This window comes from Hyperolius riggenbachi, chromosome 2 (assembly GCF_040937935.1).
Source record: "Hyperolius riggenbachi isolate aHypRig1 chromosome 2, aHypRig1.pri, whole genome shotgun sequence".
Classification (NCBI taxonomy): domain Eukaryota; kingdom Metazoa; phylum Chordata; class Amphibia; order Anura; family Hyperoliidae; genus Hyperolius; species Hyperolius riggenbachi.
Window position 1 is genome coordinate 209,104,285 of NC_090647.1, and position 23,833 is coordinate 209,128,117.

Consider the following 23,833-nt stretch of genomic DNA (forward strand, 5'->3'; position numbering starts at 1 on the left):
TGCAGATTAAGGCCCTCAGTGAATATCAACGAGGAGATACATTACTCGCCTACATTAAATAACGTTCTATAAAATGTGGACAGACCAGACTAGTATAATAAGTAATTTTTGACTGTGTGGTGTCTTTGGAGGATAAAAACTTTAACTCTCATCACCACAACTGCAGTCACGTCTGTTGCCATATATGTTGCCAGAAACAAAATAAGTAGCTCTCATGAGATATTGCTCTGATGGCATGAGCTCATGGAGCTTCTTCTCAGTTCTTCTCAGTAAGCCGTTTCTTCCAGAAACACGTTGGGAGGCAGCAGCCCAGCCCAACAACTGCTGCTAAGTGGCAAGCCTTCCACATGACAAAAACACAAATATTGACTGCTGTTTTCAGCCTTCTTTTTCACTTGTTAATATGTGTATCTTTCTTTAGTTCTTTATTTAGAGAGTGTACTCAAGACCACACTTATTCACAGTGCTCAGTTGTGTTGCAGAATAACTCTGCAAGTCAACTCATTGCCCATGCAATTGTATGGGGCTGTTCACAGAACTGCATTGTAACCGATTGTGTTATTCTAACATACTGCATGCAGGCTTTGTATTAAAGGCTATGTTCAGTCTCCATTGCAGTTCACACTCATTATAACATATACATTATGCAACTGGCCACTGTGAATCCAGCCAAAAATAAGAAATGGCAGTTGCTACTTGCTCAATAGCCCTTCCAAAACAGTGTTCATGTGAGACACTAGTAAAATGTTAAAGATGGCAAAGTTTCAGGGACTGCAGGGTTCTAATAGGTTTTTTTTAGCTACTACCTTGCTTACTTTTTTTGCAGTAGAACCTTTGCTGTTTTATGTAGTGATTTTTTAAAAGTGTTGTATACTGTTCACCACAAAACTGTAGAGTTATACCTCCTATCTCCTCCCCCATCCCAATCATTGTTTTTCTTTTTTTTTTCCTTTGAACTGTTTCAGTCACACGTCTATCACATGAGAAAGGGAGCTCCAAGCTGAAATCTGGCTCCACCATCAGCCTAACTTGGTAGTAGATCTGCAATTGGCATAGATACCGATAAACCTGTTGGGCCTCTTTTCCCAAACACTGCAAATGCAGCGCAGGAGACTTGGAGCCGGCGCCACCATAGGCCGTAATAGAAATTACAGGTATAGCGGCGCACAGTCAGTAACTTCGGCGCCATCAGAAGACGGAGCTGAAGTTACTTTGAAAACACTGTAATTGGGCCTCTAGCAATAGCTGGTAGCTGAATTACATCAGTCCCCACTATCCATGTGGACCTAGAGGGTTAATAATATTTAATGCCGCCGGGAACTTGTGCAGCAGCAGGATAAGCCATACTGGCTGTATCCTGCGCCTATGTCTCCCGGCGGCGAATTCTCTCGGATGCCTCTTTTCCATATGATACTGTGGGCAACGCGAGATCTGTGGGCTCTGCGATTTGCCTTAGTGCAATTGTGACCCAATTCATCATAATGAATGGTATAGCATCACATAAGCCCTGAAAACATGCTCCCATGCGTTGTGATTCTGTGGTGAAATGGATGGAAACATCAGACACTGCAGTCTATGCCCTTTCTGATGATGCTGGGGATCGCATTATGTTGGATTTCCTAAAATGCAGGTGGAATGATGTAGATGGAAATGAGGCCTAAAGTGTATTGGAAAAGATCCAAAACACTTCACTTTTGTCCTGTACCAAGTCTTATGGTAAATTAGATCCATGGTGTATTTTGGTCACTAACACTTTTTAGCCTGCTTTATGAAAGAACAACCTTGCATTCTTTTGTAATTTTTTTTTTTTTTACTTTTAGGGCCAAACAGCTTCATCGGGAATAAAAGGAGAAGAAGGTGTAATGGGCTTCCCCGGAGGACGGGTATCCACTCTGCCTATTTTCTGTGTCATGTCCATGTATCGTCTGAAATTGCAATACTGAATTTTAATATCTGAAAATTGTGTGCGTTTGTTTTCAGCTATCTGGTTATGTAGTTTGCGTCACTGCTTGGTGATGTTTAATCAGACTATTGCTGAAAATGGATCTATAGTCGACCCTTTTTAATCTGAGGCCCATTTTGACTGCCTGCTTAAGCTTTCTGGACTATCCTTTGAGATCCTTACAGATGACAACATTAGGAACAAGTGGTGGAGGTTAATGTTAGGCAGAGGAGAAGGGGAGGTTAGTGTTAGGCATTGAATTGGAGGAGGATAGTGTGAGGCCGAGGTGAAGGGGCTGTTAGTTTTAGGCACTGGATTGGGGGAGGCTAGTGTTAGGCATTGGAAAGGTAGAGGTTAGTGTTGGGCATTGGGGAGGTGGAGATTAATGTTAGGCATTGAATTAGGGTAGGTTAGTGTTAGGCACTGTATTGGAGGAGTATAGTGTGAGGACGAGGAGAAGGGGCTGTTAGTTTTAGGCACTGGATTGGGGGAGGCTATTGTTAGGCATTGGAAAGGTAGAGGTTAGTGTTCAGCATTGGGGAGGTGGAGGTTAGTGTTGGGCATTGGGAAGGTGGAGATAATGTTAGGCATTGATTAGGGTAGGTTAGTGTTATGCACTGTATTGGAGGAGGATAGTGTGAGGCCGAGGAGAAGGGTCTGTTAGTTTTAGGCACTGGATTGGGGGAGAATAGTGTTAGGCATTGGAGAACAGGATGTTAGTGTGATGCACTCTTCCAAATCCACAACTGAAATTGTTTCCTTATCACAGAACATTGCTGCCTAGCGAGGCCGTATTAAATCATCATGATGTCTGCAAGTATCTGTGATATTCCTCGCATTGGTTTCTGCATACCATTAGTTGCAGTACATACAAAATGGCTTCAATGTCCCTGTCTAGTTTTAATGCGATGTTGGAGCCTGTACTAGCCACTGAAGTTCTAGCATTAACCTGTTTAGCATTTGGGTTGGGGCTTAACTTAACTTAACTTAACAAAAACAAAAAAAAGGAAACTGTAGACTTCTGCAAGCAACACAAGGTCCCTGTGCATAAATAGTATTGTTAATTATTTGTTGTTCTGTGCCTGCCAAGTATACCGTTACCAGCTTTTAAAACTGTTGCTGTCTAAGTAAATGGAATAATTAACTTCATAACAATTTCTTTATTATTATGTATTTATTTATTTATTTTTTTTGCAGGGAATTTCCGGTGTCGATGGTATGTCAGGAGACCCAGGAGAAGATGTAAGTGCAACACGTCTATCTCCCCAAGTCTCCACTTTCTTATATATAGATGGTTAAGGTTAGGATTAGGTATAGTAGTATAGAACGATAGCTCAGTTACCAGATAATTCTATGTATGAATAATCAGAATCAGAATCACTTTTATTCGCCAAGTATGACAGGAGTCATACTCGGAATTAGTTGTGGTTTACATGGCGTAGACAAGTACAAAAAGAAAAACAAGCACAGAAAAGAAAATCGAACAGGATAACACAAAACAGACAAATTAAAGTCCAAAGTTAGTTCAGATCAGTACAGTTCAGTACAGTTCCAGCCAGGCTGCAGTGCCTCCAGTCTACCGTAAAGTCTGCATATAAAAGCTCAAAAGTTAGTACAGTTCAGTTGAGTTCCAGCCAGCAACACAGCCTAACCAACCCGGGTGCAGTGAGTGTGAGCTGCAGTGACCCTACCTTCGTGACAAAAAGAAATGGACAAGCACCATCAATCAATATGTGAGAATAAGCTTACAACTTTAATAAATAAATGACTATCACATGCGTGCAGAAAGGCCAATAACTCAATAGATAGCTCTCAGACAAGGGAAAAAAGATTGGCCCTACAAAAACCGCACCACAAGAATAATATGAAGTACAAATAAGCCTTTATTGAACCATAAAGTAGTTAAAACCATAAAAACAGGAGCACAGTGTGGATAAGAATGCCCTCAATGAACAATAAGTCAATATACAACACATGAATATGTATAACTGTACAACAGAACACACCGGTAACCAGCAGATAGAAAGGTGGAGGGAAAGCTGAATGAAACAATGAAGTGCAGCTGGACACCCTGTAAGGAATAAACAGGGTGAGGAGGGTGGTGTGAAAGGGGGTTGACAATGTCTAACCCCTGTGCCGTGTCTGTAGGACAATGGGTGAGCAGGCAATATACCCCTCTGTGAGAAATACCGGATGGCGTGTACAGAACGCTAACCCCAGAAATGAAGAGAAATGTGGTGTGTACAGGAGCCAAGCCCGACTGCCGAGTGGCAAGGAAGGGAAAGGGGGAGAAGTGTGGAGGGCTGTAAGCCCAGTGTCACGGAGATCCGTGTAGTGCGTAAACCTGAAGAAAAGAGTCTTACCGGTGAGAATGGACAGGAGGGCAAGCGTGTGTGCAGGAGCCGTCGCGATTCGCCGCAAGGAGCGGCTTCTTCTGGGCATAAACAAGCCCGTTCGGCATGAGACTAAATAGTCGCATGTAGTGACGTACGATCGCGTCGAGTGACGGCTGTGTGGGGCGGAGTCAGGGGTAGGTAAACAGTGGGTGGCCACACACGGGGATCAGTCTCCACGTACGCATTGACGTGGAAGGCTGTCCCCACCCCAGAAACGCCCCTAACAGCCGCAGCCATCTTGGTGTGGGGAAGGAACGGGCACTAGAATTAAAAAACATTTAAGGCACCTTCGTGACAGTCCGCCAATTAGTTTAGCAGCAGAATTGCTTGGGGGAAGAAGGCGTACCTGCACCTGGTGGTTTTGGATGGGATAGTTCTATAGCGACGACCCGACTGGAGAAGCTCAAAGTAGCGGTTGCCAGGGTGGGAGGAGTCGCGAGAGATCCTGGTGGCCCTCGACTTCATCCTAGCAGAGTAGAGGAGATAGAGGGGTGGCAGCGGAGATCCGATGATCTTCTCCGCCTCAGTGATGACTCTCTGCAATTTATACCTGTCGCTAGCCGACGCACTAGCGTACCAGACAATGACTGGGGAGCAAATTATGGATTCAATGGTTGGGGCGTAGAAGCTTCTCAGAAGCTCCCGCAACATGCCAAATTTTTTCAGTTGGTGCAGGAAGAACAGCCTCTGCTGTGATTTCTTCTGAATTCTGGGGGAGTTTAGCCCCCATTTCAGGTCGTTTGTGAGGGTTGTGAAATCGGACGGATGGTACTCTTGAGACTTCGGTTTTGTCTATGTGGACTGGTGGGAGAGGAGGGGAGTGCCTCTTGAAATCTACAACCAGTTCGACTGCCTTTGCTGTGTTTAGTACTAGGTTGTTATCCCTGCACCAGTTGCAGATTCTCTCAACTTGGCTGCGGTACTCGTATTCTCTATTGCTGCCGATTAGGCCGATGATGGTAGTGTCATCCGCAACTTTGATGACCTTCACAAAGGCTGGCAGTGGAGGTACAGTTGTTAGTATACAAGGAGAACAGGAGTGGAGACAGTAGACATCCTTGTGGGGCACCCGTATTTGTGGTTCTCACGCTGGAGGAGTAGCTTCCGAGTTTGACTAGTTGTGTTCTACTTGACAGGAAGTCCTTGACCCATACACGAAGGGAGGGATCGACTCCGAGCTGTGCCAGGTTGCTGAGCAGGATATCTGGGCAGATAGTGTTGAATGCTGAGCTGAAGTTCAGAAACAGTATCCTGGCGTAGGAGTCAGGTCTGTCTAGGTGCTCTGTGATGTACGCCAGGTTGATGTTAATGGCATCTTCAACAGACCTGTTAGCCCTATATGCGAATTGGAGCGGGTCAAGGAGGGCATTGGTGGAGCACTTAAGGTGGGCGATGACCAGTCGCTCGAGGATCTTAATGATGTTGGAGGTTAGGGCCACCGGTCTAAAGTTGTTGAGATCCATGCTGCCTGGTTTTTTGAGGACCGGTATAATTGTCGACCTCTTGAAGCAGGAGGGCACTGTACCTTCTGACAGTGACCGCATAAATAAGAAGGTAAGCACAGGGGATAGCTGGTCTGTGCAGGTTCTTAGGCAGATCGATGACACGCCATCCGGGCGAGAGGCCTTCCTGGGGTTCAGCTTGCGGAGATGCCGGAGAACTTCAGCCTCCTGGCCTATAACTGGCGTCGAGGCCTCAGGTTCCCCCACAGGTGAGACCCCAAGTTGTGCGGACTGGCGTTTAAACCTGCAGTAGAACTCGTTGAGCTTCTCCGCCAGCTGGAGGCTGGGGGTCATGGGTTGGGGGGGTCAGTTTAAAGTTAGTGGCTGCTCTAAGGCCTTTCCATACCTCCCGTGTATTGTTGGACTGGAGGCCCCACCTTTTTGGAGTAAGCCCTCTTTGCAGCCCGCAGTTCACGTTTTAGGGCATTTCTGGCCTCTCTAAACTCCTCTGGTGAGCTGGTCTTATGGGCTACCTCCTTGAGTTTTCGGAGCTTGCGCAGCTTATTGTTGAACCAAGGTTTGTTATTGGGGAAGATCTTGAAGGTCTTGGTTGGGATACATGTTTCTTCGCAGAAGCTGATGTAAGAGGTGACATTTTCTGCCCATTCATCTAGAGTAGGTGCCTCCAGAGTCGTCCAGTTGGTAGAATCAAAACAGGATTGAAGCTCCTGCTTGGCGTCCGCGGTCCATTTTTTTGACAGTTCTGATGGTGGGTTTGGTGGACCCCAGGAGCCTCCTGTAGGTGGGGATCAGATAGAGTATGTTGTGGAATAGAGCATGCAATTGTTACTACTTATGATCTATTCATGTATACAACTGTCATGGAGATGTAGCTTGAACCATTGTATTTTAGTGTTGTGATAACAAGTAACTGGGTGAAGAATACTATATAACTTGCTGAACATAAGCACTACCAATTACAAATCATATTACCGTACCTAAGGAACAATGATGGTTTCATATAATGTTACCCTTATAAAATATATACAGAAGCATGCTTTACATCTGAATTACTTCTAGAACTAGAAGGCAGAGAAAACATTTAAAATGCAATTATACTGTATATGTTCCTACGTGGAATTTCTGACAAATACATACAGTGTACAGTGAGACATGAGCAGTTTTTCCTGCGCCTGTCTTATTCCTGGCACTGAGGATTAACAATAACACTTATAAAGTGCTTTTCTCTCATAGGACATCTCCGTTCAGCAGTTAGTGGCAGGCTAAATTATGTCACAGAGGAAAGTTGCAGGTCCATAAATGCCAGACTAAACAAGTGGCCTTGATGGAGTTCACTGATGAGTGTGGTCTCTGGGGATTTACAGATTATTAGATCCTTCAAATATCTTACATTTTGCAAGTATTCAAATGTTAGTTAGCAGATCAACCTTCAAGAGGATTCTCTATTGAAAACATGATAAAATTGGTAGATCTTATGGGAGGATGAGGTGTTTACATTAATTTATGCAATGTTCCATAGGTAATAAAAGTAGATTTCCCAACAGCATCAATGTTGCACACATGGGGCCATATGCAATTCACTTTTTCTCTTAAGTTTTCTCCTAGGTGATATTTTCACAACTTGTAACTTGCAAGCAAGGAAATTCTCATAATAATTTTGACAGTACTGTTTCACCTACTTTTTACTACAGTGGCATAGCTAAGGAGTTCTGCGCCCCATGCAAGTTTTACAATGGGGCCCGCAAGCACTCTATACATAGCAATTGATACGGTGCACCAAAGCCTGCCAATGGCAACTACAGTGTCTGACGTGCAAGAAGGGGATGGTGAACAGTTTGTTACCACTATTTAAAGTATCTATATAAGTGATTATTATGAGCACAGGACCAATAAAGAGCTAATACTGCCCCGATGCGGTCGCAACCTCTGCAAACCCTATTGCTACACCCCTGTTTTAGTACTTTTTCTATTGCAAACTGCTAAAAAAAAATAATTTAAAATGAAGATGAAGAAATCATCTCATAGGAGAAAACTAAGGAGAAAAAGTGAATTGCATTTGGCTTATAGGCCCTTATTCAATTAACTTTTTCTCCTAAGTTTTGTCCTAGGAGATAATTTTTCATCTTCTGCTTAAAACAGGGGGCCATATGCAATTCACTTTTTCTCCTGAGTTTTCTCCTAGGAGATACGTTTTCATCTTCAATTTAAAATAACTTTTTAGTACTTTGCAATTGAAAAAGTACCAAGAAGTAGGTGAAACAATACTGTAAAAATTATTTTCTGTATGTGTTTGTTTGCTGGCAAATTGTGAAAATATCACCTAGGAGAAAACTCAGGTGAAAAAGTAAATTGCATATGGCCCGGGTGTTTCTCAAACCTGTCCTCGTGACCGACCAGCGGTGCATTTTTTGCAAGCAACCTCACCCATGGGCCATATGCAATTCACTTTTTCACCTGAGTTTTCTCCTAGGTGATATTTTCACAACTTGTCATAAAATTCCTTATAAGTCACCAGACAGCAAGAAAATACTCAAAATAATTTTGATAGTGCTTTTTCAATTTACTTTTTAGTACTTTTTTAGTTTAAAAGTACTGGAAAGTTATTTTAAATAGACAATGAAAAATTACCTCCTAAGAGAAAACTCAGGTGAAAAAGTGAATTGCATGTGGGCCCATGTCTCAGCTACATGGGCCCATATGCAATTCACTTTTTCACCTGTGTTTTCTCCTATGTGATATTTTCAAACTAGTCAATAAAATTCTTTTTAAACCACCAGCAAACAAAAAAATACTCAAACTAATTTTGCTAGTACTTTTTACCTACTTTTGACACGATTTCTATTGCAAAGTGCTAAAAAGTTAGTTTAAATCGAAGATGAAAATTTTTCTCCTAAGAGTAAACCCAGGAGAAAAAGTGAATTGCATATGGGCCATGGAATCCACCTAGCTGAGACAATAATTACCCCATCTGTGCATAGGTGAGGTTGCATGTATGTTGTGGGGGTCACAAAGACAGGATTGAGAAACACTGATTTAAAATAACTCCTTATGTCATTTCCTCTTTTACTCTCCTCTGCCTGATTATGTATGCATTGCCCGCCCTCCACTATAGAAAGTGCATTGTCTCAGCATGAGAAATATTGGCCAATCAGAGAGGAACAGAGGTGTGGGAGGGGAAAACAGGAGGGAAAGAGCTTTCAGCCAATCATACTGCATTAGTTAAATCTGAGGGGAAAGTAGAGAAGCAAAAAAAGGACAACCTGGCAGGCCCTGCAACTTCCTTTGTGCATACCAAATTTTGTGTGTACCAAATAAGTCAGGTAAACTGGGGAATGATCATTTATCAACAAGAAAAGTAAAAGTGATTTTAATTTTTGAATTGCCAGGTTAGCATCCTTATTATTTGTTTACCAGATAAAAGTAAAGAATTTATTTTTGATTTTATGCCCGACAGTTACACTTAAAAGGCATTTTCTTGGCAAAGTGAAAAATATCACCTAAGAGAAAACTCAGGAGCAAAAGCAAATTTGCATGGCCATTGTCTGCACTATTTGGATCTGTGCTCTCAGCCTTTTTTATGTCACCATTTAGTTCAGCTAGTTGTCGTTCATTTACGCTTATAGCTTAGCTAAGCAAGTGTTTATGGTTGGAGTGGGGTCTGGGTAGTAGTAGTATACCTGGGTGTTATCAGCTTTGCAGTGGTGTAACGAATGGTGTCAGCACACAGAGTATTTCTGATTATTGGTGATCTGCAGTATCACCAACAATACAGATGCTATACTTGATTATGTGTGATCTGCAGAATCACCAATAATATCAGTATAGCTTGACACAGGACACCTAGTGTTATAAAGTGTTTGGTGCAACAGTAAGAAAGGGTATCTCCTGAGGAGCGGGAGATACAGACTCTACTGCAGCCAGTGGACCACTGAGATGCAGGTGGCCACTGGCTGTGCTGTAGCTGACCTCCTCAAGCTGAGGAGAGACAGACTGTACTGCAGCCAAGGATTCCCTGATGGATTGGGAATCAGACTGTACTGCAGCCAAGGATTCCCTGATGGATTGGGAATCAGACTGAACTGCAGCCAGTGGACTCTTATGGGATAGAGCCCCCTGACTGAACTGCAAAGAGACTTCCTGAGGGGCAGGCAGCCTTTGCAGCTAATTGACACCTGGAGAGTTAGTGTCACGAGTAGTACAGAGAGACTGATCACTCAAGGGATGAGTGACAGCCAGAAGGGTCAGACAGGCCAGGTCGGCAACACACGAGCAGATAAAGTACAGAGACAGAAGGCTGATTCGGTAACCGGGTACAGGCAAGGTTGGCAACTGGTAGTCAGATATGCGAGGTACCGAATCAGAAAGCAGGAGAGAGGTCAGCAAAGCTAAAGGTCATAACAAGTATCATTATAGCACAATCCTAGTGTGAGGTCCTTGGTCTCGACACCCGGGAAGTAGTCTGAAGTATAACACAGTAATAGCCTAGACTTAGGTGTGAGGTCCGTGGTCTCAACACCCGGGAACTAGGCTAAAAGTATAACACAGCAATATCCTAGACTAGGGTGTGAGGTCCGTGGTCTCAACACCCGGGAACTAGGCTAAAGTATAATACAGAAATATCCTAGACTAGGGTGTGAGGTCCGTGGTCTCAACACCCGGGAACTAGGCTAAAGTATAACACAGTAATCTTCTAAAGCGGAATCTGGCTAAGTGTGAATTCCCAGTACCAACTGGTTCTAACACACTGTAGGATCTGACTGAGTTCTGAGTGCTCACACGTGAGTATTCGCAACAGCAGACAACCAGCAACTGCCAAGCAAGTACTATATATACATCCAGCGCTCCGCAGCGCCGCCCCAGCCACTCAGCCAATCAGGAGTCCAGCTGGGATCAGCTGATCGGCCTGATCAGCTGATTCCCCTTCTGCTGGCATAAAGGTCCTGTCGCCTGGCGCGCGCGCAGCTCTCCATCTGTGTGCACTAGAAGGACCAGGCAAACCAGAGGCATGTTGTTGCGCGGAAACAGCCGCCAGCTTGAACGCGGAGACAGCCGCCCTGCCGCTTGTCCACGCGGCGGCATCTCTGCTATTCATTACAAGTTGTTTGTCAGGCTGTGTTTTTGGATGTTTTTTCCAAGAAATAAAGTCACTCATTCCCAAAAAGCTATTTCAGTCTTTCGTAGATGGTGAAACGTTATACCATCTTACAATGTCGCCTATATCTCAAAATATTTTTTTTTAACAAATGTAGTTTAAATTTGATAAGGAAAGCTACATGAACCAGCAGAACTGACAATTGGATTATTTTTATTTCAATAAATACATGACCAAATATATTAATTAATATAATGTTTGTTTGTTTTTTTTACATTTTTTAAAGGTTTCTTCTTTTATTTTTAGGATTTATTTTATAATCAGGTGGTGTTTTAGGTCACATTCATGTAAAATGTAGAAATGTTGAAAGTGTTCACAAGCTTTCACGCACCGCTACATGTAGTACCATCCTCACAGAAAACTTGCTCCCTGTTTATATCATTTATTTATTTTACTGTGGTTAATAACCTTGGGCTATAAACAGCAGTTTCTCTGTAGTCGGGTGAAGTTGTACCATAGCATAGTTCCACTTGATATCTAACATAAAACCAGTGCTTTACAATGTAAAGTTTACATGACATAAAATGTGAGGGGGTGTGGTTTAAACAAGCACTGCTGAGAACAGATATGGTTCAATAGGTCACAATTCTCAATGTGTACACAACGAACTGAGCAAATACAGCCCTTTGAAAAAGGCACCACACCAAAATATATGCAAATTAAACAATAGTTTATTCATATATATACACAACTATAATTCATAAAATCAATTAAAACTGTCGGTACCAATTCAGTAGGGTAATTATATTCATATACCATCAATCTATTAATCTGTATATTGCTAAGATATTATATATGAGATGATAGCCCTCAGGACGCTCAGTATCTGAGCTGTCCTGGGCTAAGAACCCGGGTTCTGTATATTGCTAAAGTAAAGTGCATAAAAGTGCAAACAACCATATATTACATATATCAAAAGGTTATGTATACAACATTAAATACTCATAATCAAAAAACAGTGACCAATAATTAATACTGAGTGAGAACAGACGTGATAAAAAGGTGACCCCATAGAGATAAGATAGCCATATACTTAGCCGGACCAAGGGTATGGTTGTTTGCACTTTTATGCACTTTACTTTAGCCCTATACAGAACCCGGGTTCTTAGCCCAGGACAGCTCAGATACTGAGCGTCCTGAGGGCTATCATCTCATATATAATATCTTAGCAATATATAGATTAATAGATTGATGGTATATGAATATAATTACCCTACTGAATTGGTACCGACAGTTTTAATTGATTTTATGAATTATAGTGGTGTATATCTATGAATAAACTATTGTTTAATTTGCATATATTTTGGTGTGGTGCCTTTTTCAAAGGGCTGTATTTGCTCAGTTCATTGTGTGTATATATATTGGCAGCCTTGGCACACACCTATGAGGCATGTGTTTGGATATTACTGTTTCTAATTCTCAATGTGTGAGCTAAATAAACATAAAATTGTCAATACATACCGGTGAGATTGTTAAACCTTCAAACCAAGATTTTTAGCCCAAGGGATTCCAAGAAAGACTAATTTACGATATTAGGTTTATAGAACCAATTGTATATGTTACTAGTTTTCTACCTCTGGTCAGTGGTACTACAGTAGCTGCCTGTTAACTGATTTTCACACCTTGTCAGTAATATGCCCTTTAAGCCTTTGGCAACCAAGAAAATACTCAAGAAAACTATGATAGCAGTTTTACACTTACGTTTTTTGGTACTTTTTAAATTACAACGTGCTAGGAAGTTACGGTAGTTTAAAGAGAAAATAAAACATTTTCTCCTGGGATAAAACTCAGAAGAAAATGTTAATTGATTAAGGGCCTTTGTCTTGTTGAGTTTGAGTTTATCTGGACGTTGATGCAGTCTCTTTGTTTATAACAAATAGTATTACAATATTCCTAATAAAAAATATGCAATAACTTTTTCACATTTCAATAGGGACGACCTGCACAAATCGGTATTCCTGGAGCACCTGGCTTTAAAGGCGGGAAGGTAAATATGTTAGCTTTAATATCTATCTGTAATATCTATCAGATCCCTAATTGAAATACCTGAGCACTAAACTCACATATTTAGGATATTTTCAATATGTAATTAAATGTCCTTCTGTTGCTTGGTGACGCATAAAAAGTATACTCACTGCCCTTCATGCTGAGAGATTTCATTTCTTAAACGTTAAGTAACTTACTGTAAATCTCCATATTAGTCTGATCAGTTCTGTTTGATTGATAATGTGTGAATTCTCATATTTACTTTAAATGAAGCTATTTGTAGGCAACCAAAAACCCTTCAGTAGACAGTATTCTTGTATATAAAGCAAAGTATACATGTTGTACACATTGTAATCCAGCTGCACAAGCGTTATAGACTGCTTTCTATGTGTCTCCTGCTTGTCTTATCTGCAAGTCTGAAAAAGTGACTCATGCTGCCAGTTTACATTTCAAGTCAATAAAGGATCTATGAGGATTGTTTACTGGTTGCATAGGCAAACAATTGTGTAACTGTAAAGGTAGCCATACACTGGTCGATTTGCCATTAGATCGACCAGCTGACAGATCCCTATCTGATCGAATCTGATCAGAGAGGGATCGTATGGCTGCCTTTACTGCAAACAGATTGTGAATCAATTTCAGCCTGAAACCGATCACAATCTGTGGAGCCGCCGCTGCCGCCTGTCCCCTTCCCTGATCATACATTACCTGACGCTGGTTTCCGGGCATCTTCTCCGCATCTTCTCCACGCTGCACCCGCTCCATCCCGGCGCTTCCTGTGTCACTCCGTGACCAGGAAGTTCAAATAGAGCGCCCTCTATTTGAACTTCCTGGTCACTGCAGTGACAGGAAGCGCCGGGATGGAGAGGGTGCAGCGCGGAGAAGATGCGGAGAAGACGCCCGGGAGCCAGCGTCAGGTAATGTATACCTGATCGGATCGGCCGCCGCTAGCGACGCGCTCCCTACCCACGGGCAATCGAGGGTAATTTCCCGCACGGCGCGATCGACGGACCGATCCGATTTCGGGAGGAAATCGGATCGGCGGGTGCGTTTAGCGCGAACGATTGGCAGCAGATTCGATCCCAGGATCGAATCTGCTGTCGAAACGGCCGCGAATCGGGCCAGTGTATGGCCACCTTAAGTCTCCTATAGATGTCCATAGACTTACCATGCTTAGAGGAAAAATGTCAGCCAGGTTGGGTTTTAACCAGATGATTGTATTACCTGAGAATCCCCAAGAAGCAACACTGGAGTATTTTTTTTTACTTTTTTTGCCTCAGTTCTCCTTTTAACAAAGGAATCATGCTGACACATCTGTATGAAACATGTCAGCTTTAGTATGAAAGAATGTAGTCTGTAATATTCAGTCTAGGCACAAAGTGAACAGCATGTGTAGCATAGCAGGTGCATGGCTAGGACTCTCCAATTGCAGTGCTAGGATCAAAGGCCTGATTTCTTCCCTGAACACAACTCTATGGAGATTATATGCATCTATGCGTGTTCTCTGCACCCTGCAATCTCCTACTGTAACCTAAAATACACTGGAAGGTTAAAGGGACACTATGGCAAAATACATAATATTTTAATAATTCATTCATGGACTGTTTATAGCAGAAGAGGCTCCAGTTGGACCTGTCAGTGGAGGTATTTTGATCAGTTTTACAAGTAATGAGAAAACAAAATAAATGTTACATTAATTGGATTGATTAATAAAAGTTGATGCATTTCACCATAGTGCTCCTTTAATTGGCTAAAATTGTCCCTAGACTATGGTAGGCATACTGGACTGTAATCCTTGCTAGTGGACAGTTAATGATATGAATTGTCCAGTCTATTCCATAAAGCACTATAGAACATGTGTCAGTGCCAAATAAATAGGTTAGTCAAATAATTTCCCAGAATCTGTGTTTAGGCTACTGATAGCATTATTTATAGCAACAGATCTGCATCAAATGATCCATTTATTCCAGTGAAAAACGAAAAACGTTTTGTTGTTCCAGTATACTTAGGCTGCTGTGTTTCATTTGTGTCATGCTGTTTATATGAAATAATACATGGAACAAAACTGCTTATAAAGAGAGGTTCTTGGGATTGCGTTGTGTGGAAACCGATAGGTAACATTATCCGGTTTATTACCATACCACACCAGCCCACACAACTTCCAGACTGTCTGTGTAAGTTGTTACCAGGATGCACCACATCCCAAATATTACTTCTTCCATTTGAAAAGTTTATTGCTATTTTGAGCTTAGAGACATATAAAAGGAAACTTTGGTCTGTGGGAATCCCCATCTGTATAACAGACAAATTGTACTAAGGAAAACAAATGATTGAAGTATTAGTCATGGGAATGTTGTCTTTTGCCTAAAGCTACAGCTGTTCTATGCTGAAAGGTAACAATATGATCAAACATACAGTAGCCCCATTATAAACTACCTGGAAGAATCAGTAGCTACACAATATTATTATTAATAATAAATGTTATTTTTAACCACTTACGTACCAGCAGTGAAAATAATGTCCAGCGCTCCAACAAAAACAATCCAAACCACTTCTGTGTTGGTATCTGGCTCCCAGAGCCGCTCTCCAATAGGGTAGAAACAGGTAAAATCAATCTAAAAAAAGATAGAGCGCTCCATAGTGTATCACCAGATTAAAGTTTAATATGCGCAGATACATTTCTACTTACAAGATTAAAAGAACAATGTCGCATGTTTCAAAGCCAGGAATCGCATCCCTCCCTCCAGCGTTGTGGAAACCGATAGGCTGTGGCCAGCAGTGTGGCGTCCGGTGTAGGGGAAGGTCCACTCACAGGTGGGGGGTGTGTCCTGGGTAACGATGTGCCTCTAGCATGATGACACATTTTGGCATCACTGCCTTTGTCAGATCACGCTGGGGCACAAGCAACGTCGCGTTAAAACCACTGTGTTCCACCTCCCTAAGTTGCTATGGTGATCGGAAGGGGACGGAATAGTAACATGAGTACGGTGGCCAGTTTCGCCTACCATGCTGCAGGCCACAGCCTGGCGGTTTCCACAACTCTGGAGTGAGGAATGCGATTCCTGGCTTTGTGGTTTTAACGTGACGTTGCTTGTGCCCCAGCGTGATCTGATGAAGGCAGTGATGCCGAAACGCGTCATCACGCTAGAGTTATGTCATTACCCAGGACACGCCCCCGCCTGTGAGTGGACCTTCCCGTACACCGCACGCCAGGCTGCTGGCCACAGCCTGGCGGTTTCCACAATGCTGGAGTGAGGGATGCGATTCCTGGCTTTGACTCATACGACATTGTTCTTTTAATCTTGTAAGTAGAAATTTATCTGCACATATTAAACTTTCATCTGGTGATATAATATCGAGCGCTCTATCTTTTCTTACGTACCAGCAGTCTCTAGCCCCTTAAGGACCAGAGACCACTAGTATCAAAGAACGGCGTGCCTACCCACCACTGCCGTTGGGGTAGGGGGTAGGGTGAATCCAACAGATGTTTCTTAGTTGAAGTGGACAGGAGACATTTAATGTACTAATGTGAGGTATGAAAAATAGAGCTGAATAGAAAGTTACTCCTAGGTAGTGAATGTGAGGACATATGATTATTGTTGAGTGATTGATATTGTTTATTTCAGGAAGGGCAATAGATATAGAAGGCAGAAAAGTCACAAGTTCAGTTTTGTCCATGTACGTTTTAGGAAGCTGGTGGACATTAAAGCAAACCTGAAGTGAAGAGAAGTTTTATACATACCTGGGTCTTCCTCTAGCACCCTTCACGCTGATCTGTCGCCGTCCTCCTCTGCCACCTCGTTCCTCCGCAATCTGGCCCGGTAACTTTGGGAGATGGGGCCTACTGTGCATGCCTTGGCACCCCTGTCGCTGGGAGAGTTCTGCACCAGAGCAGGACTGCTGCGCAGGCACAGAATTCTCCAAGCCATGGGAGCGTGACGGGGGAGCGCACATGCAGCCGTAATGCGCCTGCACCGACTGGCCCTGACTAGCCAAATTACCGGACCAGATTGCGGATGATCCAGGCAGCAGCGGAGGATTGCGAGGGACAGATCAGCGTGAAAGGGGCTAGATGAAGCCCCAGGTATGTATAAAACGTATTTTATCCATCGTCTCAGGTACATTTTAAGATGGAGATGGGATTACAGCAATTCATGGCCATGAGATAGATCAGGAGCAGACAGGTAGAGTTGGGTATCATTAGCATAAAAGTGATACAGGAAGAGAAGGGGACCAAGAACTGAGGCTTGGGGTATTTCAATTATAAGTCAATGAGGGGAGAACAGGGTGGAGGAAACTATAAATATCCTATCAGAGAAGAAGGAAGAAAGCCAAGAGAGTGCAAGACCCTATATAACTGGGGAAGACATTATTTCAAGCAGGCAATTTCAAATGCTGAAGACAAGTTGACAACAAAAATTAGTAAAAATGCTTGAAAAACACAAACTGCATTAAAATGAAAACTCATTAGAACTGCAAGTGCATGCAATTTGTCTGCAATTTTTCTTCCATTTGAGACTGTGTAGTAGTTTTCCTAGCATGCAAAACAATCCTGCCGTGTGGGGAAGGGTGGGGTCTGCAATTAGTTAAATGAATGTTTTTAAAATTGTATGCTAATTACTGTGAAAGCATGATTCATTTTTAGCGTAGGTCTGCTTTAAAGAGAAACTCTGACCAAGAATTGAACTTTATCCCAATCAGTAGCTGATACCCCCTTTTACATGAGAAATCTATTCCTTTTCACAAACAGACCATCAGGGGGCGCTGTATGGCTGATATTGTGGTGAAACCCCTCCCACAGGAAACTCTGTATGTACTCCTGGCAGTTTCCTGTCTGTGAACCTTGTTGCATTGTGGAAAATAGCTGTTTACAGCTGTTTCCAACTGCCAAAAAAGCATGCAGCAGCTACATCACCTGCCAACAGTAAAAATGTCACCATGTAATAAATGTCAGAATGTAAATCAGGGATTTAAAAGATTTTACAATGGGCAAACACTGACTAAATCATTTATACATAAAATCATTTATACATAATTATTGTAAAAATGAAGCACTTTTTTATTACATTATTTTTCCTGGAGTTCCTCTTTAAGAGGCGTAACTGAAAAAATTCCACCCCTTAGCAATGACCTTAGATTCCCAGTGTAACCATGTCCCCTCCCAGTGGTACCATTGTTCTCCCCAGTTACAGTGATGCCATGTCCTTCCAGTATATCAGTGCAGCAAACCCAACCCCCTCCCCCCCCCCCCCCCCACCATCCCCAGAGCAGACTTTAACCGAGTGTTTTATTGAAAAGAACAGGGAAACTGTAGAAATACTTTGTCAGTGGCATAGCAATAGGGGTTGCAGAGGTTGCAACCGCACCGGGGCCCCTGAGCAAGAGCAGCCCACTAGGGCTAATGATCCCCTCTATATGTGCACTGAATAGGGATGGCACTGCTTAGGAGATCTGAAAGGTTCTGATTTGCTGTGGTGACTTTTTTTAATGTTTTAACACATGATCATGACAGGCAAATCAGAACCTTGCATATCAGCTGATCAAACTGATCACATGCTTCTCCATGAGTTCTCCTAAGCAATGCCATGCCTAGCGCTGAATAGTAGTATCATTCACAAATGGTTTCCCTCCTAATATTGCTACACTTACAGCAAAGATGTCCTTGGAGAGTTTTGTTTTCAATATTTTTATTGAATTTTAAAGAACATACACAAACAAGGAACAGTTCAAACAGTTGTACATGGTTAAGATGAAAATGGGTGTGACCCACACAGGGGGGCACTCAGATAAACTGAACCATGGTTGAAGGACGACCCGGCAGTGCGTGGCATCATATACCGGGAGGTCCAAACCAGGATGCTGAACATGTACAAATCAAAACATAAAAGTTTAAACCTGAGAGGTTTCTCGACGACCAGAGCCAAGAACCAGTGGTCACAGAAAAGGGCTATCGAGGGGAGAGGAGGGAATTCTTTCAATCCTCTCCCAATAAGCCCCCACCTCTTACCTAGGAGAAGGACAGGCCGAGAAGAAGCAGAGAGGAGCAGAGAGAGTAGGGAGAAAGAGAGGTAGACCAGAGGGGAAGGAGGAGGGGGGAGAAAGAAAAGAGGTGTCCTATGGCGTACACGTGAGCTCAACAGGTGGTGTACAGATCAGGGTCTAAACCCGGAAATTCAAGGTCAATCCAAGGTTGCCATATGCTGAGAAACTTGTGTGTATTTCGGAAAACACTTATCAGTTTTTCATTAACCATAAAGTCTGACATGCGTGCTTTAACTTCTAAAAAATGTGTAGGTGTCTTCTTCCAATTCCTTGCTATTGTCATTTTAGTAGAAAGAAAGAGGAAGGAGGCAAGTTTGTTTTGGTTTTCTGTGAGCCCATGTATTTTGCCATGGAAAAGAGCTATCCACGGGTCTTTACGTATAGTGATATGGAAAAATTACTGTAGAAGGCCAAATGTTCTACTCCACAAGCGGGTAAGCTGGGGACACTACCACCAAATATGAAACATGGTGCCTTCCCTTCCACAACCTCTAAAACATTTGGAATAGAGAGTAGGGGATAATTTGTTTAATCTAGCCGGGACTAGATACCAGTGAGTTAAAACTTTATATGCTGATTCCATTGCGAAAACGTTTGTTGAGCAGCTTGCAACTCATTGCCAGCAGTCAACCCAGTCTTCTTCATCTTTGTGTTGCCCGAGCTCCTTTTCCTAGCTCTGAATGTAGGGTTGGGATCTGCAAGAATCGGGACGAGAGATCTTAGAGTAGATTGCCGAGATTGAGCCAGGCTCCGATGGGTTTCTCAGGCACATGTTCTCAAAAGCAGTGGTGAGTAATGGGAATTCTTTGCCTCGAGTAAGGGTAGAGATCCAGTGTTATATTTGTAAAAATGTAAAGTATTCTGAAGGGGAGGATAATGTTTATCTTTAATTTCTTGCCAAGAGAGGAGCCCTCTGCCACTAAGGAAGTCCTTAACTAGGAGAAATTAGTGATCAGACCACCACTTAAAAGTATTCGGATTGTCAAGGCCAGGTGGAAAGAGAGGGTTGTAGGTAATGGGGCATAGGGGCAGATGGAAGGATTGTAGACCACCTGAATATCTGAAGGCGTCCCAAACGGCTAAGTTTGAAGTAAGGAAAGGGCTAAGATGCTTGGGCCTAAGTTGTTTAGGTATCCAAAGGAGTGTGTGGAGTTTGATAGGGTGACTATCTGGTATCTCCAGAAAATTCCAAAGAGGGGCATCATATGATTTATATAGGGTCAATAGGCGTGATGCTACAGCGGCTCTATGATACAGAGATAGGTTGGGCACACCAAGTCCACCATCATATCTATGTGCTAGCTGGGAGGTTTTGCTAATACGGGGCCTCTTACCTGCCCAGATGAAGAATTGTATCTTGTTTTGGAGAATACGTATAAAGTGGGATGGGATGGAGATTGAGAGCATACGAAAGAGGTATAAGATTTTGGGGAGGATAGACATTTTAACTGTGTTTATTCTGCCAAATATGGATAGTGGAATGTTAGTCCAAGATGTCATCAGAGAGGAGATCTGTTTGAGTAAAGGGGGATAGTTACTGCCAAATAGGGTGTCTAGTTGGGAAGTTAAAGTCATTCCTAGATAGGGAATTGAGTTAGACCATTGGAAGTTTAAAATCAAGGATACCTCTTCTTTAATAATGGGGTCTAATGAAATATTCAGGGCAAGGGATTTTTGGTTGTCTGTCGTGAGGCCTGAGATGTAATAGAATCCATCGAGCAGAGCTAACAAGTTGGGAATGGAAGTCAAAGGTTGAGTAACAGTTAGAAGCATGTCATCTGCGAACATCAAAGCTTTATGCTAAATTCCTGCACATTCCACTCCCAAGATGCTTTCGTGCTGTCTGATGGCTATGGCCAGGGGTTCTAAGGCGAGGATAAATAGAATAGGGGAAAGAGGGCAACCCTGTCTCATACCCCTTTGTATATGGAAAGGGGCAGAGGCAAAACCTGAATATTTGACACTAACCGTGGGAGAGGAGTAAAGCAATTTAATCCAGTTGAGAAAGGATGAACCAAACCCCTATTTAGCTAGGGTATATTCCAGATAGTTCCAGGAGAGTGTATCAAATGCTTTGTATACGTCTAGTGAAAGGAGGAGCCCAGGTATGCGTCGGGTGTGAAGGAAGTGAAGATGCATAGCCCGCCTAGTATTGTCGCTAGCTTGTCTACCAGGGACAAAACCTACTTGGTCTCTATGTATGATCTGGGGGATGAATGAGTTAAGTCTCTGTGCAAGGATTTTCCCCAGGATTTTGAGGTCAGTGTTGATAAGTGAGATGGGGCGGAATTGTTGGGGTTGTAGAATTGGTTGGTCAGATTTGGGGATCATAGAAACAGTAGCCTGTAGCATGGTGGAGGGGTTTTTTTGGCCAGTCCGGAGTGCATTGAAGCAGGATGCTAGAATGGGAGCTAGCAGGTCTGCAAGTTTGCGGTAATATGTACCTGAGAATCCATCCGGGCCTGGGGTTTTGTGAGGTTTCAGAGTTTTGATTGCCTGGAGGACGTCTGTGGGAGAGATCTCCTGGTGATTGGGGGTCTATTCTTAAGTCTGTGGGCTAGCAGTGTCACCATCTTATTGGCGTTATAGTAGTAAAACTGGCGTTTCCAGCGTAATTGCTTTTCAACTTGTTCGCTAAGTAAGAGATCTAATTCCGATCAAGCTTTGTTCCTTAGTGACCTGTTAGTTGAGGAAGGGGGGGATTTCCATTGAGCTTCTAATAGTTCTAGGTTAGCCTGCGGTGTCTTGATTTTTTGGAGTCTCTTCTTTTTAAGGGAGGATGCTAGATAGGTGCCCTCTCATTGTTGCTTTTGGAGCTTCCCAGAGAATGTATGGAGAAGAGACAGAGCCTTGGTTTTCTTCCAAGAAATGTACTAAATTTTGCCTAATCTGGTCAGCATGAATTTGATAAGATAGGAGCAGAGCTCCTCCAGCACCCAAGGCTGAGACAGCAAAGTGCGCCCCTCCATCCCTCCCAACCCAGCCGTCACACACTGATTGCTATTAGACTAATAGGTGCCCCAGGGCCCCCAACCTCCCCAACACCTTAATCTCCAGTTATCTGGCTTGCAGTCACTGTCATGTATCCCCTTTTCTTATTTCTTTCTGCTTCAAACCCAATTGGGAATGACAGCTGAATGAATTGTGCACCCCCTCCTACACTGCACCCTGAGGCTGGAGCCTCTCCAGCCTCTGCATCGGCCCGGCCCTGGATAGGAGGGAATCATTCAATCTCCAGGAATGGTTAGAGCCTTTTGGGATCAAAGAAGAGCATGTCAATGAGATAGGGGAATGATCAGACCAGGGAACTGTCAAAATGCTTGCCTCCAGGGCATTAGGTATAATGGCCTGGGGAATAAAGAAGTGATCTATGCGGCTAAAGCTATTGTAGGCGTGTGAAAAGACGGTATAATCGTGCTAGGGGGTGCAAGCCTCTCCAAATGTCTACAAGTGTGTGTGCCTCAAATTGTTGCATGATTTTAGGTCCTGAAGTTTGGGAAGAGGGAAGAGGTGAGGCATTCGGTCAATACCTGTCAAGGTTATGATTTAAGGCTACGTTGGTGTCCGCTGCTACTATGGCAGTGCCCGGTTTGTGGTGGGATAACACTTCTAGGAGGTGACTGAAGAATTGTTCTTGGCGGGAGTTGGGAGCATAATAGTTTACTATTGTTAGTTTTTGGCCTATTCGCAAAAAATATCTCCCCTCTGGGTTAGCTGTTGTTTTGTCACAATGGAAAGGGAGGCCTTTTCTAAAACAGATAATTACTCCTCTAGTTTTATCAGGAGCACAGGCAGTGTAGAAGTCGGAAGTGTTTGCTCAAAAGTCTAGGACAAGAGGAGGAGGTTAGCCTCGTTTCCTGTAGCAGGATTATATCAGCACGACAGGATTTGTAGTACTGGAAAGCTTTTGAACGTTTTTGTGGGACACCAAACCCTTGGACATTGTGAGAAATGAAACGAAGTGGGTTAGAAGACATATTGATTTGTTAAGTAAAGAGAGCTACTGGTATTGTAAAGGGCTCCGTAGGACTCGGGGGAACAAGAGAAGTTAAGGGAAAAGAGAGGGGGGAGAAGAAGAGAGAAGAGACAGAAAGAGGAGTGGGCTCGACCTTGGAGAATTTTAAGGCTTCATACTAATAAAGTGCTTGGGGGCACCATCGAAAAATTGCATCGGGGCCCTTTGCGCCTTTGCTACGCCACTGCTTTATGTGTAGTGACACAGACTAAATTTACTTCATTACATGTCAGAACCATGTTACTGTAATTTCTGCAAGAAGCGATGTAAGTTATTTTTCTTTTAATTTTTGCAACATATGTAATTAGGGAGAAGCAGGTGAAAGGGGACCTCCTGGGCCAATAACGTATGTAACAACAACACCTGCATCCCAGAAAGGTAAATGTCTATGGGATTTGTTTATAAAGAATGAGATATTATTGTTTGACTGATTATTGATTTTATATTTTTTATTTTGAAATGATTTCTGCACCAACTGAGGTTATTTCTATCTAACACCTTCATGTTCTGCTTACAATTGGTTTTTATTTTATTTAGGAAAGGGGGATGTTTAAAGCTGTTTGTGATGAGTGTAGTTGTTAATGCAGTTGGAGAGATAGTTGCGTAAACTTAGGGGAGCTATGACATGATCTGCTTGCATAGGGATAAGGTGAACTGAACAACACACATTGGAATGCAATAAGCGTGTCAGCCAGGGCCGGAGTTGTACTCTTTACCACCCAAGGCCACTGTCACCAGCCTCCCCCCCCCCCCTTCAGTATAAGTAGCGAGATGACCCCTCCTCCTTCCCTCCAGTATAGGTAGCCTGATGACCCCCTCCCCCCAGTATAGGCAGCC

General features: G+C 43.0%; 1 protein-coding gene across 4 annotated transcripts in view; it reads left to right on the forward strand.

The window, feature by feature from the left end:
* COL4A2 (collagen type IV alpha 2 chain) overlaps positions 1 to 23,833 on the forward strand; it is a 284,103-nt gene that overhangs the window by 155,477 nt on the left and 104,793 nt on the right. For all 4 annotated transcript variants that reach the window (XM_068268036.1, XM_068268037.1, XM_068268038.1 and 1 more), the window contains 4 exons: positions 1,821 to 1,883; positions 3,140 to 3,184; positions 12,887 to 12,940; positions 23,305 to 23,374. In XM_068268036.1, the coding sequence (XP_068124137.1) occupies positions 1,821 to 1,883; positions 3,140 to 3,184; positions 12,887 to 12,940; positions 23,305 to 23,374 (232 nt within the window). The remainder of the gene's footprint in view (positions 1 to 1,820; positions 1,884 to 3,139; positions 3,185 to 12,886; positions 12,941 to 23,304; positions 23,375 to 23,833) is intronic.